This window comes from Hyaena hyaena, unplaced genomic scaffold, assembly GCF_003009895.1.
Source record: "Hyaena hyaena isolate Hyena2069 unplaced genomic scaffold, ASM300989v1 scaffold_828, whole genome shotgun sequence".
Lineage (NCBI taxonomy): Eukaryota > Metazoa > Chordata > Mammalia > Carnivora > Hyaenidae > Hyaena > Hyaena hyaena.
The window spans coordinates 425,273-442,225 of NW_024081462.1; the positions used below are offsets into that span (position 1 = coordinate 425,273).

General features: G+C 40.1%; 1 protein-coding gene across 1 annotated transcript in view; it reads left to right on the forward strand.

The window, feature by feature from the left end:
- The window catches only part of PDE7B (phosphodiesterase 7B), a 141,021-nt gene that overhangs the window by 110,662 nt on the left and 13,406 nt on the right, over positions 1–16,953 (forward strand). Inside the window, exons 7-9 of the mRNA XM_039219693.1 lie at positions 872–1,003; positions 13,371–13,462; positions 16,005–16,149. Of these exons, the coding sequence (XP_039075624.1) occupies positions 872–1,003; positions 13,371–13,462; positions 16,005–16,149 (369 nt within the window). The remainder of the gene's footprint in view (positions 1–871; positions 1,004–13,370; positions 13,463–16,004; positions 16,150–16,953) is intronic.

Here is a 16,953-nt window from a genome sequence, read left to right on the forward strand (position 1 = left end):
TCCTGGTCCCAGTCTCTGTTTAGTTCAACCATTTTTAATATCAATCACTAAATATATAGATGCCAGATGGGCATTCCCAAAAGAAAACTGGGCAGATGCCTCATCCTTATAAAATATCCTATTAAATGTTGTGTTTTTACTCTGTAAGTTGTCTGAAAATTGTAATATATCACACCATAATATATTTAAATTTAGCACTGGATTCCCATTCTCATGCTTGTTTTCTTAGTGAACAACAAAAAAAATGACCGATTCTTACACATTCCCCCACTATTTATTACACATTGAAGACATATGCAAATTTTGTAATGCAGCCCACTCTTGATTTCATATTCAAAGTGACACTGACACAGTGGATGGTTGAAATATAAATGATTTTTTTTAATGTGTCCACTCCTTTTCTTTCACTCACTGCTTTGTCTAGGAGCAAGGCTGACTTCAGGCTCTGCTTTCTCCCTGCTCACCATTGAGCAGTCTTGCCAACAGGCAATGCCACTACACTCACAAAAAGAAACAGATGGGACGCCTGGGTGGCTCAGTCAGCTAAGCATCCAACTCTTGATTTCAGCTCCAGTCATGATCTCACAAGCCCTGCACAGAAAAAAAAAAAAGAATTGCTGTGGGAAGAGGAGGGTAGTTGAATGAATGATCCAGAAAGATTTGACTTGCTTAATTCCTTTCCATGCTATCCTTCCCCTCCTCCCTTGCAGTTCCATGTGACTGTCACCTCACTGACTGCTACAAGAGGGTAAAGGTCAGGATGAAAGCCTGGGAACTACTGTCATAATTCATTCAACTTGATTTAGCCAAAACAAACACTAACCTATGTGCAAAAACATCGATCAGTCTCCCAATTTGATTTTTTTAACAGCTCGCCAGCTTCCTCACACCCCTGGACATCATGCTTGGACTGCTGGCTGCAGCAGCACACGATGTTGACCACCCAGGAGTGAACCAGCCATTTTTGATCAAAACTAACCACCATCTCGCCAATCTATACCAGGTAAGGGAGCCCAACACTGAGGCACAGTTCAGCCAACTGCCTTAGGCCCAGTGCTGGAGCCTGAGTTTCACCTTTGGAGTTAACCTTCTTTCTGGGCCAGCCTCAATGACCACAACCACAGAGCATGGATTTGAAATAGGTCTAGTGATATCCCAAGGTAGATTAAATTGGTTTACAAGGATATCTAAGGAATTCAGTTTTCTCCAAAACAGGTTTAAAATTGTCCATTGTAAAACAGGATGTCTGAGCCTACCCTCTCAGATCTGAGAATATCTGCCCCCCTGGATACTATCTCATAGATAATGGCCAGCTGAAGCCAGTCCTTGTAGAATCTCTATAGAAGATACTTTCCGGCTCCAATCCTAATTCAAATTTACGTCTTTAAGGCATTTCTGAATTTGACTGACCTCTAGGTCAGAGTATGTTATCAAAGACAATAGGCATATTTTGTTGTTCTAAAATAGATCAGCAGTATGAGTAGGTTGACGTGGAGAACTATTATCTCTGATGTTACTTAAGATAGTAAACTTTATATCATATATGAATAACTCCCAGAAATTTTAGTATGGGTCTTTGAAGACCTTTCGTTGTCAGTCACAAAATCATTGCATACAGGGTAGTCATTGATCTCAGTTTTAGTAAATCTATTGACAAAACACAGTGCTGAAAAATTCCTGACAGATTCCCATAAAACACCTGCATTATACAAGATGTTACAGCTTGAGAATGCATTTATTTCCAATATAGCACAACTGGAACATGGAAAAAAAAAAAAAAAAACAGCCTTTCTCCATCCAGTTGGTTAGCTTTTAACGTAGGTAGGAACTGGCATTCTGAAGTTTATGCATCCACATGGAATATATGCCAGCACTGGGCTCTCTTGATTGGCCAGCCAACACCCGGCTCCAGCATAGATGTGGCCACAGAAAGGGGACTGGATGACAGAAGTAAGAAAGACTTTATTGATGAGCTATAAATTAAACAAAGAAAAATAAAAAATAAAGCTGAACTTTGTAAAGCATCTCAGAAGCTAAATTTATTGCTTAGAAAAACATAGACATCAATAATTGGACTGAAAGCCCCCAGATGGATTTTCTATTACTGACAATTCTGGGTTTTTCAAATGTCTTTTATTAGACAAAGGAAATCAGTCAACAAAATTGGATACTTGATCCATTCCCATATAAAGTAAATGTTTACAGAATTCTAGTTTCTCATCATCAAATAAATAATGCCAATGAAGTTTAATAGAGTATCTGCTGTGGGGTATTTGGATGACTCAGTCAGTTAAACTTCTGACCTTTGATTTTGGCCCAGGTCCTGATCTCAAAATTTGTGAGATTGAGCCCCAGGTCAGGTTCTGTACTAACAGCATGGAGCCTGCTTGGGATTCTGTCTCTACCTCCCTGCTCTCACCACTATGTGCTCTCTCTCTCTCTCTCTCTCTCTCTCTCTGTCACACACAATCAATCAGCCAATGAGCGTATCAGCTGCTACTCACTGATTTGTACATAAAATGAGGGTCATAAAACTGTACTTTGACATGTATATATATATAAATATATATACATATATATGTCACATATATAGTATATATAAAATGTAATGAATTCACCTTTAGGCAGGAAGTTAAAAAGAAATATGCTAGATGTTAAAAACAAGAAGGTAGTTGTAGAATTTCATAAGAATGAAGGACTCATTGCTAATTAACAAAACATTATTCTCAAAATAAAAACACTCTATCTTGTTCAGATATTAAAACTGTTCTAAAAATTGGATTTGAAGTGCAGATAACTTTTAATAACTTTCATTTTAATCTCTTTGTTAAAAATAAACATTCCAGTACAACCAAATTCTGCAGCTTTTTATTGCAACATATAGTCTTGTATATTTTTAATCAGCAACTATTTATTACATATGTCATATGGTATACTAAGATCTAGGAGTACAAAGATGGATAAAATATAATCTCTGCCCTCAAACATTTGTTCAAACTCAGATGCTCAAAATGTGCAAAATCTAAGACTTAATCTTAGTTTGAAAGTTTTGGAGAGCTATCTAAAGGTATACATATAAATATAATTTTTTAAATCTTTAAAGAACAAATACCAGTTCTGTTCTTTGTATACAAAATATTACTATAATAAAGTGAGCCATTATATTTTCTAGCAGTAAATTTCTCCATCTGAACTGTCTGGCCTGATCCTTGATAGGAAAGACAGGATCCTTTTGATAATGACTAGAAAGAAGTGGGATATATAGGACTTGAAAACTATGTACAAGATGGTATCTTCATCAGTCTTCCTGCTCAACTGGTGTTAGGCTCTCTTGGAAGCTGGAGGAAGATTCTTGTCTTTGAGTTTTAAAAATAGTGTTAAAGGCAAACCAAGATTGCACAGCATCATAAGCATAATTTCTACTATCTTAGTGCCAACTAGGATAAAAGCTGAAATTTTTATCAGCCAAATTGGGACATAACATGTTAAAAGTAAAAATTGCTAAGAGGACCTGAAAATATTATGAGATTTCAGTTCTGCCCCCCAAATTTCTGATGCCTTTTATATTTGGCTATATACCATTCTTTATTAACTATTAGAGGGAATTTCAAAAAGAGAATGAAAATTCTATGTCTAACACAGTTCAACAAATTATATAACTAACCTTTATTCAATGCTTACTATGGTTCAAAAACTGTGCTAAATGCTTTTTATGTATTATGTTATTTACTCTTCACAATAGTCCTGTTAAGTGGGTACTATTATCTTGCCTATTATTCAGAAAGAGGAGAAGTGATACTTAGGAAATTCAAGTGTTTTTCCTGAAAATAGCTAATTAATGGCAAAGCTGGAATAGGTCTTAAGTCTTCAGAGCCAAAGTGACTAAGCATTATACATACCATCTCTAAAATTCACATTGATCACCTACTTTCTGTGGGTCAGACACTAAGGGCTCTCCAGCGGGTTTCCTCAGCAACAGAGAGGGAGGGGTTAGAGCCAAGTGGACTCAAGTGGGAGGGACTTTGGGAAGCACTCTTCCGGTGGTGTGTAGTGGGATTGGAAGACAGGAAGGGGTTCTGCAGAGAGTTTGGATGGAGGAAGAATGGTAAACTGAGCTTTGGCATGTAACATTTTGAGTAGCAGAGCTGAGAGGGGGCCCCTAGAGGCAGCACAAGCTGGGGTACTTAGCGGATTAAAACCCACAACCCCAACATAACTGAAAACAGACTGTGTCTGTGGCCATGAGCTGAGCATAGTCCTGCCATAAACCATCCCTGCTCTCAAAGCAGTGTCTTGGGCATATTTTCATTAAGTGTATATTCTCTCTTTTAAAGAAACTAGATTAGCTGTACAGAACATGACCTGGGTCAGAAAATCTCGGCTCTGCACCCGGTTGCAGAGCAACTTGGCATAACTTCAAGTTTTCAATTTCAAGAAAAAAGATTGTGTCACATAATATATAAACTGAGCAAGACCATTAACAACACGTGATATTTAAAGTCATTGCAAATGTAGACTTTCAGCCTAACAAGAACCTGAGTTTCAAGAAACTATGTGCAGATTTCCAGCAGATATACCATGCAAGCCTTTCTAGGGTAAGGACCCATAACTTACACTCATGTTTTAAAATGAGAATAGATTCTGAAAATATTGAGAACCATGGTAATGAGTAAAAAATATATGTCTATATGCCATATATTACACAATTTATTATAAATATGTATATACACTATATATATTACACAGTATATATACACACAAAAAAATAATTATACACACACACACACATTTGGTTAATGAGAATCCAGTAGAGAAGTGCCAGGAATTATGTGGGTTGAGAACACCCTGTGCGTGACTTTGCTACAATCTACCCTTACTATAAATGAGATAAAATAGAAGAGAGCTTCCTTTCCTTCCTTTTGTTGGCTGTGCTCTTTTAGTTCTAATAAATAAGATCATTGCATAACTCCCAGCCTGTGCTTCTGCCCCGAGATAAAGAGAGAGCCGGGGCAGTTGGAGTGAAGGCCAGGTCAGAGGGCTCTCTCCCATTGTCTGCTATCTGGACTGGACTCATTGCTGAACTGCCAACCCAAGGTCAACATGAAAGTGATAAAGGCACTTCCACCTGGCACCTCTCTCATCAGACTGGAAGCCATCCAGATGTCCAAGGTGGATTGAGAAAGGAACATGTGAGAGGTTGAACTGAACATTTATCTTCTGTCCCTCCACCCTGCAAATCCCCAGCACATGGGCTCAGCAGTTGAGCACAGTAAGCATTAAATCAGATAAGATATTGGTCATTACAGTTGCAGAAGGAATCACTTTCAGCTCAACTTCAAATTTAATTTCTACATATTAACTAGTGACAAAGCAACCTAATGAATAACATTAAGGAACAATTGTTCCTTATAGCCTAATACAATGTTTCATAATATTACATTCTATACTGTCTTACAGAAGTTTATAATCATTTTTCTTTGTTACTTATCACAAGCACTTAGAGCAGGTCAGCATTTTTAAACACTTTTTATTCTTAATGACTCTGAGCCATAAATATGAAGTTGACAGAGCCTGCCACATGGCCCTATGACCCTTACTCAAATAAGCAACTGCCAAGATTATACAACACCTCACAATTTCTGCAGTTTGAAAGGTGGTTTTGGCAAGTAGTGTGAAAATTGTAAGAAGGAGGCTCAAATTGGATTTTCTGTTTCATAGAGTTTCTGCTATTCACCGTGAAGCAACTGGCATGTTGCCTGTCCATGCCCTTACCTGAACAGGGGCCTGCCCTGCAAGACAGTAATTGACGTCCAGTTTCCTTGGTCTCAGAACACTGTCTTGGGTGGATTCACATTGAACAAGAAAAGGATCTCTTCCAAAAGACAGTAAATATGGCAGGGTTATAGCTTTTCCAAGGGCCAACGTCTTGTTTAGGGTTCAAGGAGCTTCAGTTTCTCTGCAGCCTTCTGGGCTGTGTGCTTGCAGTATTACCAAGGCAACCACCTGACTTGTTAGGGATGAACTCAGCAACTCCATGATCTCCTGGAGTTTTGCTTCCCTGTTGCATGAGCAACTAAAAATGAAGACACAGACAACGTTCCTATTGTTGTTTTCCTTCTTGTGTCCTCTGTTTTAAAAGGCATCATTAACTCTGGTTCCTATGGTACACCAGACTCAGCTTATCAACATTTTTTAATCAAAGAGAGTGATGAATGGGGGTGGGTGAGGGGGGGACGGTTTAAAGCTGCCTTGTATGATAGCAAATCTGTTCTGCCAGATTCTTTTTGACAAATAGACTCTTGATTTAATTTGAAAACCCGTGGTGGTGGTTTATTAAATGCCAGATGTGAAGCTATTCAGGAACAAAAGGATTGTTTTGTTCTTAGGGTGGATAGTACTCGACAATGCTGCAAAAAGGGAAATATAGGTTTTGCCATACAGGTTTTTCTTTTTCCGAATTAAAATTCTAATAAGTTTTGTTGCCACAAAGGTAGATACGTACTCTTTCAACTTTAAGCTGAGGCTCATCTTTGAAATTACAAACATGAAGAATTTGAGACAGGAGAGAGCCCTGTCATAGGGACAGTGCAAAACTGCCGAGCTGCTGTGGCACCTAATGCGGGGTCTCAGACAGGGCCGGGATGCCAACTCATGTTCAAGTTGTGTCATTCCATCCTGTGTTCAAATCCTCACCTGCATTTCAGATGATTTTCTTCTTTTTTCAATCTACCTTTTGAGGCTCCTGGTCTTCGAACCATGGTGACGGCCAGGTGAGTCTGTGGTTGCTGAGCCACCCTCCTGTTAGCGAGGACACAGATACCTCTGGCCACTTCCTGTGAAGCACCTGGATGTTTCCACCTGCTCGCTGTAGCCTTTCCCCTAAGTGCATGGCACCAACATTATCTTCTTGTCCACACACAGCCTTGCCTGGCTCCAGCCCTTCCTCTGCTGTGCAGCCAGAATAAGTCTCCTGAAAGGCAAGTCTGACCCCACGGGTGACTACTTGAAACCCCATTGCCCTCAGGATTGAGTCCAAATGTCTTACCACCAATTACAAACCTCTGGCCCTGCTATGCTTCCCAGCTTCTTTTCCTGCTATTACTCAACTAGACATCTATGCATCATCTAGCCCAACTAGTTTTAGATTCCCAAACATATCACTCACTCTTTTATTCATTCAACAAATATTCATTGAGTGCTTAATACAGACCAGGTGTTGGGAGGAATAGAAGACGAATAAAACAAATCAGAATTCCTGCTTTCTACTAGGAAAAACAGAAGAACTGCATAAAATTTGTAATATACTAAAAAGTGATCATTTCTAATGATAAAAAAGGAAAACAGGAAAGAAAGATACAAAGTATCCCTCTTGCTTAGAGGTTTTCACACACATTCTTCCTTGTGCTGATTTTAATGAAATCTATTCACTCTACTGACTGTACTTTCTGATTCCTCTCTAACTCACTCATCCTTCTGAGCTCAATTTGGACATATCTTTTTCCTGAAAGCCTTCTTTTTCTTTAAAAGTCCATTTTTGAGGTGCCTAAGTGGCTCAGTCAGTTAAGCATCCTACTCTTGACTTAATGGCCCTGAGATTGAGCCCTGCACTGGGGGCTCTGTACTTGCTTAAGAGTCTCTCTCTCTCTCTCTCTCTCTCTCTCTCCCCCTCTGCCCCTCTCTTACTCATGCTCTCTCACTCTCTCTCAAAAAAGTAAATAAATAAAGGCCCATTTTTCCATGCTCTTCCTGTAAGATTTCCCAGTTCTTCATTACTTACCTTATCACAGTGTTCATGTCTCTAAATTGCCATTGCCTGGTTGGATGTCTACATCCCCACCCCACCCTACCCCACCCCCCTACATTGTCAGAAAGCTTCTGGAAACCTAACCTCATTCACTGCTGTATCCTCAGCATCTGGCATAGTCCTGGTGTTCAGTGAATATTTGTTGGGTGGTAGGAGGTTAGCTGGAAGCGTAAGGAGAAGGATGGATGGAAGGCTCTACGAACTGGATCCATGCAGAAACAAAGACAGAACCTGAGTAACACTGAGAGATCAGGAATATTGGCAACAGCGAGCACATACAGGGACCCAGTGTGGAAATCCCACAAGCAGAGGCAATAACACTCAGACAGAGAGACCACCAAATCAAGGCACGCACCTCCACACTCCACTTTGTATTATTAAATTCTTACTACAAGAAGAATGAAAAGGATTGATTGAAAAATTCTTTATCATGATTTTCTTATTTGTTTATCTTGGAATTGACAAATGCTACCTGATATATATTGTTTCTGGAGTTCTTTCTGACCCCGGCTATCTGTGAATGAGTAGTGGGAAAGAGCCCACCGCTGTAATAATTCTAAAATTCTCTCTGGCTTTCACCTAAAGATAAGGATTTCCCAACAGAAGTCCCCAAGTCTGGCTTCTTTCAGATACTGACAAAAAAAAAAAAAAAAAAAAACCTTAATAGAACTCTTTTCTTTTAACAGTTATTTAAACTTTGGTAGCTGCTGAACTTTTAGGTTTTCGAAATAATTACTGTATCCATTCAACAAAGATTCACTTGTTTAAGTGGCACTGCGGTACATACTGGGGCACGAACGTAAATAAGATATGCTCCCTGCTCTCAATGGCAATCATGTATGGAGGTAGTTTTCAGACTCGACCAGGGGCGCACAGGCGGGAAGTGTGCTAACAGAATGCATCTTAAGGTCCTTAACTAACCTGCCTGGGCTATGCTTGCAGACGTCAAGCCAATTCTAGTTTCTGCTCTTCTCACTTTACAAAAGAGAAGCCCACCTCTCACCTCTTCTGCATATTGCCCCATCGCACCCATATTGCACCTTGTCCCATAAAAGAAGCCTGGAAGTTGGCAGGTCAGAGCAAGCACAGGCGCCTCACAAAATTAAGGATGAGGATCCTTTTAGTTCTATAGGTTACCGTCACGAGGGTGGGGCACTTGTTCTCTCACCGAGAGAGCTGCTGAGCTCTAGCTATTCCTTCTGCATTCCAGACAGTGAGAAGGAAGAATGGGAGACAACAAAAGAGGCCTTTGCCAGAGAAGTCAGTTCCCTTGAAACAAGCTTCCCAGAAATCCCACACATTTCTGCTTACATTTAATGAGTCAGAATTTAGCCAACTGATGCCACCTAAGTATAAAGGAGACTGGAAAATGTTATCTTGGAGACAGCCGTGAGACCATGTAAAAACTGAGGCCCTGTGAGTAAGGAGAAAAGGAAAACAGATTGATGGGATGAACACCCAGTTATCTCTGTTACACCTAATTTTAAAGCTGAGACTATCAGAATGATTCATCAGTGCTATCTTTCCCTTTCTGGGACATTCTCTCTCCAGTCGATGAATGACTACGACACTCATGCGATCATTTTATTTTCCTTTTGTTGTTTTTGTCACTGCTTTGGCTGTTAGATATTTCCACCGTGATGCCCATGTGTCCAACAGATATCTCGCACCCGACATGGCCAACACTGAGCTCCTGTAAACCCTCTCCACCCACAGCCTGGCCACCACATGTGATGGACATGCCATCCTTCTAGTTGTTCAGGCCAAAAACATTGCAGTCATCCCTTACAGAGCCAAATTCACCACACTCACCGCTTCTACCTCTGAAAGTCTTCACTATCTCTTGCCCAGATGACTGCTTTTACCCCCAAACAGCCTGCTGCATCCGCTTCTATACTTACTCCTGCCAAAGTCCGTTTTCAACATAGCAGCCTAAATGATCTTAGTTAAATTTTACATAATTTCCTTCCCCCTGCAGTGGCTCCTTATTTCTCTCAGAGTAAAAACCAAAATCCTTACAATGGCCAAAAGTCCATACATGCCCTTCGGGCAGCTGTAGGGAGGATGGATTGAAGTAGGTTAGAATTAAGAAGGATAATAAAGCACTGAACGAGGGTCATTTCAATGAAAAGAAGGGATGGACATTAGTGACACCATATTGGAAGAACATGAGACCAATAGGTCTCATCACGTGTGAGGGCTAAAAGCAGCTGAGAGATGAGTTCTCCTCCAACATAGCCTAAATCTACTCAACTTATAATATTTCTGCTAAAGGTTTTTTGCAGTGAAACAAAATTGAAAGGTAAACACGAAGATTCCAATGTGGGACTAGAAACTAACATCAAACTAAAATAATCAACCGTAGACCTTAAAGCAGCAACTAGAGGTAACTTTTGGAAAATCAAGCATAACTGCAGGCATTCATCAGTTTATAAATGTCAGGTTTCTGAATGCTTGGATATGGCCACACAGAGGAAATTCTTGGGAGGCAGCAAGAGGTGTGTACAAAGCTTCAGCCTTGAGATCTGGCAGGCCTAGGTTTAAGATCCTCCTCAACTACTCACTAGCTGTATAGCCCTTCAGAGAAACCTGAAATTTTAGGATCTGTGAGTTAATGATAAAAACAGTAGAGAGTTATGTAAGGATTGAATGAGATCATATAAAATGCCTGATACACAGTAGGTGCTTCATAAATGTTAGTCACCACCCTTCCCCCCACCCCTGCCCTTCTTTTCTTATTCTCTAGAATCCACTGAAGTATCCCTACTTCTAACACAGTTCTGGCCAAAGTATACTTTTATTTATAATGACTGTTCCACAAAAAGTTGTGGCTATAATCGTGTATTCTATTTTCTTTTATTCTGTGCCAGCCTCCAGGCTCACTCAGTTCCTTTCCACTTTCCCAGTGCTCATCTCCAAATATGGTCTCACCAGCCAATTTCTCAAGTATCCTTTTACCCTGTCTTCAGGAAAATTATTAATGAAGATGTAAAATCAGGCAGGCATGAATAACAATGCTTAAGGCAATCCTCCAGACACTTTTTTTCCACTCAACAGGGATATGGTGTCATTTATCATTAGGTCTTGTTACAGTTTTCTGGCCCCTTGAAAAACCCACACTCATGTCCACATCTACAAGAATTAGTCTTGCAAGTAAGTGCTTATGAGTGACTGAACTAAATGTCACAGCAGGATCCAACATCCATTACATCACACTAACCTATCACTCTTTGCTCTCATAAATCTTCACGATCAAAACAAATTAGTCTGGCATGTTATTTATAATAAACATTCTCTTTTGTTGTATGTGGCTCATGCCCAAAAGGAGATAATAGACCAGTTGATAAAAGGACAAAATCTCATCACTGCTTCAAACATAGTCAAGTGGTGAATGAAGAATAATAACTTCTTGGCAAGGAGAGAAACAAAGAGCAATAGAACAGCCTATGCAGAGGTTTGATATAAGACTCTGGCTCATGAAACCCATTCTACAAAGTCCTGGAGAGAAACCATTTTCTGGTTTTAGAACCAAGAATAGTTGACGTTTTCTTGAACTTGCTTTTTCCTAATGGGTCCTAGACTGTATCACTCATGATGGTTGTCTGTTCTCATTTGCTGAAGAAGTTGAGCATTATATGGGTGGCTCAGGTATAATAAGGGGGTAGGATGGGGGTCATAATAATAGAATAGTTCCCCATCTCTCTCCTGGCCCCATGCTTCTTTCCTCTCACTTTTATTAATTGTGGCAAAACAAACATAATACAAAGTTCACCATCTTAACCATTTTTTAAATGTTTATTTATTTATTTATTTTGAGAGAGAGAGTGAGAGGTAGGGAGGGGCAGAGAGAGAGGGAAAGAGAATCCCGAGCAGGCTCCATGCTGTCCACGAAGAACCCAATGCAGGGCTTGATCCCACAAGCCATGAGATCATGACCTGAGCTAAAATCAAGAGTTGGGTGCCTAACCAACTGAGCCACCCAGGAGGCCCACCATTTCTAAGTGTACAAGTCAATGGCATTAAGTACATTGCCACCATCATCTCTAGAATTCTTTTCATCTTGCAAAACTGAAACTCCCTATTACCCCAGCCCCTGGCAACCACTCTTCTTTCTGTCTTTATGAATTTGACTCTGAGTACCTCAGGTAAGCAAAATCATATAATACACCCTCATTTTTACTTATTTTTTTAATGTTTTTATTTTTGAGAGAAACAGAGTGTGAGCAGGGGAGGGGCAGAGAGAGAGGGAGACACAGACTCTGAAGCAGGCTCCAGGTTCTGAGCTATACACAGAGCCCAACGCAGAGCTCGAACCCATGAACCATGAGATCATGACCTGAACCAAAGTCAGTTGCTCAACTGACTGAGATACCAGGAGCCCCAATACCCCCTCATTTTTAATGAATTGATCTTCCTCTATTTTGTTTAAGTGTATAACCCCATATGAAGAAAATGGAACATGAATAAATAAACAAATAAGAAAATAGAGCAAAAATATTTCTTGGGGACTAAAGAGGTTCTATTCTATATTTATCTATTAGAATAAAGCACAATGGATTGTAAGAAATAGACATTATTTAAACAGCTAGCTAATGTGTACACAGCAGCATATGTAAGATAGTAATAAAGTCAGAGGAGAGATGGAACATAGTAAAGGTTCCCATAAGGGAAGAAATATCAAATTAATTGAATAAGGAAGTAATTGTGGATTCAAACTCAGACCTAATAGGCTACATGTCAATATACTGGTTATTGATAGCAGTGATTCTCAAACTTGAGTTGACATAAAAATTACTTCCCACAAACCTACCAAATCAAAACTGAATTGACCCAGCCTTAGAAACCTGAGTATGTTACCAGCTTTCCAGGTGGTTCAGACACAGAAGGTTCTTATCAGTATTAAGAAACAATGGTCAGGGGCACCTGGGTGGCTCAGTTGGTTAAGTGTCCAACTCTTGGTTTCAGCTCAGGTCATTATCTCACAGTTTGTGAGATCGAGCCCCACATCCAGCTCTGTGCTGACAGCACGGAGCTTGCCTTGGATTCTCTCTCTCTGTCCCTGTCCCTCCTCTGCTCTCTCTCTCTCTCTCTCAAAATAAATAAATAACTTTTTAAAAAGAAAGAAGTAATGGTCAGTGTAGTCAATCAGAGCAGAGGTTGTGGGACCTGCCTTTGTTCAGCTGAGTAGTATAATCTTGGATTATGTGTTATATATATCCACATGGGATCCATTGCTACCTATTTTTACCTGCTTCACTTTTTTCTTCTACATTGAGTGCTGCCTGACCTAGCTACCCGAAATGGGGGCATTGGCAAGGGAGAATGACACTAGAAATAGACTCTCATTCAGTCCTCCAATGGAGGGTCACAAGGGCCAGCCTTGTCACCATCCCACCATCATGATAGGCCTTGTGGTTATTTTATTTCATGTTTCTTTTCTCGTCTGCCTCTTTGTCAGCAGATATCAACTGGCTGAAGGGAAAATACTCAGTGAAACTGTGTTCAGTGTGAAAGATCAGAATCTGACTTCTCTCTCATTTATAGCTTTAATTTTCTTTCTTTCTAGAATATGTCTGTGCTGGAGAATCACCACTGGCGATCTACAATCGGCATGCTTCGAGAATCAAGGCTTCTTGCTCACTTGCCAAAGGAAATGACGTAAGTGGCGTAGAGATGAAACATACTGATGTCCACACGTTGGAGATAAGCTGCTTTCTCTAGGGCATGCTTGGGACTCCAGGGTTGATGGCAGGGAGCCAGCCGGCTGTGCTTCCTGCCTATGCTTGGTCGTTGGTCAGAGGAGACTCAGTGTCAGTTACAGCAGCCGAGAATCCACATCTCTCCCTGCGCTTTGAACGGGCCTTGGATAGTCTATGACTTGACATCAGGAAAAAGGATAAAAAAACAGCTCTCAGCTTTCACACTCTTCAGTGTCAATGCTCTGCTTTGTCAAATTCCTGTCTTTTGTGTTAGCAAAATTGTCCTCCCGTGAAGATCCAAATAATAAATATTTATCAAGAAAGAACGCAGGAAATCTCAAGCTAGATTTAAGACTACTTCAATCAAGTTTGTTTTGTAACTGCCAATCTTAGCCAAAAGAGAAGTCGGAAATTCTTCCCTGAAATGTCTTTTGTTAAGTCACTGAATTGGCCCCAGCCATTGTTTTGGCCATTAATTTGCCTCTGCCTGTTACATTTTAAACAGAAGGGGAAATACTAGTTTCCTGGTCCACTGTTTGTTAGCCCAGGTATTTAGGCCAAGCCCTACCAAATCCAAAGCCATTACCTCATTTTCCACATGGTCCCTAGTTAGCTGCTGTAACATCTTCCAAGGTCACTCCTAATTCTGATTTGTTAAATTAAATGCACAGGGCCCAAGATAGTTAAAAGAGTAGATAGATCCCTGTACCCTTCTTTCTGAAGAATTGCAAAGGGAGCATAACTTAAAGTCAAGTGCCAAGTGGCATCTCTATAGAGCAGACAGTAGGCTCTAGGCTCCTGCTTATTCCTGGCCCTGTGATACTATCTGGTGCTGTTTCCTAGCACCCAGAGGAATGTGGAATTTGCAGGAAGAACTTCAGTTCTGATAGCTTTTTACCTCTTGGAATGAAATAAAACCAATCCTCATGCATGGAATAAAATCCCGTTCTTTTTGCTAGAGCACTTGCAAAGATCAAAAGAATTAAATGCAAAAGAACTAAAAACTGGGGGTGCCTGGGTGGCACAGTCAGTTGAGTGTCTGACTCTTTATCTCAGCTCAGGTCATGGTCTCACAGTTCCTGAGTCTGAGCCATGCATCGGGCTTGGGATTCTGTCTCTCCTCTCTGCCCCTCTCCTGCTTGCACTCTCTCTCTCTCAAAAATAAAATAAAATAAAATAAGAACTTAAAACTTAAATAAGCAATCAAGTTAGAAGGGGAAAAAAGGAGAAGGAGGTACATGGCAGGGACATCTAAAGAAAGAAAGAAGAGAAGAGAAAGAAGGAGAGAGGGCATCCAGGGAAGAACAAAACTGAAGGAAAACGGGAGGGAAGAACTCAGGACCAGACTTGTCTCTGTATTACATGCATTAACCCTGCTGCCTGCTCAGCTATACTCCTCTCCTGAGATACTCCTACACATCCTATAGATCCCAAATAAAATACCATACTTGTTATGTCTTTATGGGATGCACTGTTAGAAATCACTTTTGTAGGAAAATAATTGTGATGCAAGAGTAAGAAAAGGGATGTGGTGGGAAGTGCAGTGGCCAGTACTTGCATACAGTTGCCTTTTCATTCATGTTCTCAACGTGGATGGTGATTACAGATATATACTTTATACCTATTCATTAAACTCTGTGTGCTCAACGCACTCCACAAAGTAAAAGGATGTAAAGTAAGACCCATATGCCTAAAAACATGGGGAGCAGGGAAGTAAAGAATGGGTTCAAACTTAAGCAACCATCAACTGCTAAATGCAGAAAATGTTATATACAAACCTAAACATATTTAATTTTAAAGATTAATTTTTAAAACTGTTATGGATCTTGTCTTCCACTGATTACTTTCTGTCCATGAGGTAAAGCTTTAATTTGCTTATGTTTCCAAACTATCTTATTTTCCTTATATACCACTTATCAACTAATATATGGCTTGCCCATTGGTTTTTAATAGTGTCTTAATTACCTAGTATTTTTTTTTAAGTTCCAGTATCTTTCTCCAGTCTGTTTTGTTCAATTGATGGATCTTTCAATACCATATAGTATCAGTCACTATTATTATCTTCCTTATTATTACTAATTATTATGCCCTTTCTCTCTCCATGCAAATCTGATGTTTGAGCTGGTTTCAACTCTTTAAAAGTACAACCCAAACTCCTCTGATTCTGTCAGTCTTTTTGTATCCTAGTTAAGGCATGCGTTTCTAGTTGGTTTGCAGTTTTTAGACCCACAGTTACCGTGGCAACGTGTAAACTATCACAACTTTGTTCACTGACAGTTTCCATCACTCTCTACAGTTATTAGCATACTTCCTGTCCAGAGACAGAAGTGATGGTGGATGAGAGACTCGCCCCTGGGCTCAGAGGGACTGGGCTCAGAGTAACAAACAGAATCAAAGGCAGAAATGAGATTATAAACTACCTGATGGTGACAGAATCAATCACCTACCTCAAAAGTATTTGCTTTGTGTATGTGTTTTCTCTTTCCCTCTTGTGGATGCAGACAGGATATTGAACAGCAACTGGGCTCCTTGATCTTGGCAACAGACATCAACAGGCAGAATGAATTTTTGACCAGATTGAAAGCTCACCTCCACAATGAAGACTTAAGACTGGAGGATGTACACGACAGGCACTTTATGCTCCAGGTAAACAACAACAACAGCAACAACGAAGACCATTACCCTTGCTGAGTAAAAGCACTTGGGGACGTGGTCGATAATGTCAGCACATGTGAGATGGAGTATCCCCCATGGTAGAAGTTAGAGCAGTGACCTACTTTATTAAAAGCTCTGAAACATGAAATTGTTAAGTGGTTTCCAAGAAGCAAAATCTGGGCTTCGTGTCAGTAAGTTGATAGTATCTCACTTTTCCTTATCTGGTAACTGCTGCCCCACGAAGTGGGAGGGGCTCTGCTTGCCCCTGATGGGCAATTGTATGTAGTAAGAATCTACCATATTTTGTGCCTTGATGTAAAATTGACCACTGTCATACCTGTGAGATTTAGAAACACTGTTACTGTAACAGAAAAATATATTGTTAACAATGGTACGAACAAAAACTGAAAAACAAGTAGCCCTTCCTTCATGTAAAAACCTATTTAATCAAATCTTGCCTTACTTCCTGTTACTACCTAAACTCATATTCTCACAAGCATGTTTACCTAGTCTGACCATTTTTAGACACCAATGAATAAACTACGGTTGAAATAAACTATTGGTTGAAATAAAATTCAACCAATAATTGAATGAAACGAATCATATCAGGCCCAACACTTTATGCTTCATTCCACGCCAAGAGGCCATTTGTGGCAAAAGAGAGAGAGGACAAATGGATCTCAGAACTGGAAGTCGGACCTGGTGTCCAAACCAGAGCCATTTTCTTGATCTTCTATTTTCTCTTGCCTTCCTTCTTTCCTCTCGTCACAAAAGACTGGATGGACGGACCCTGGA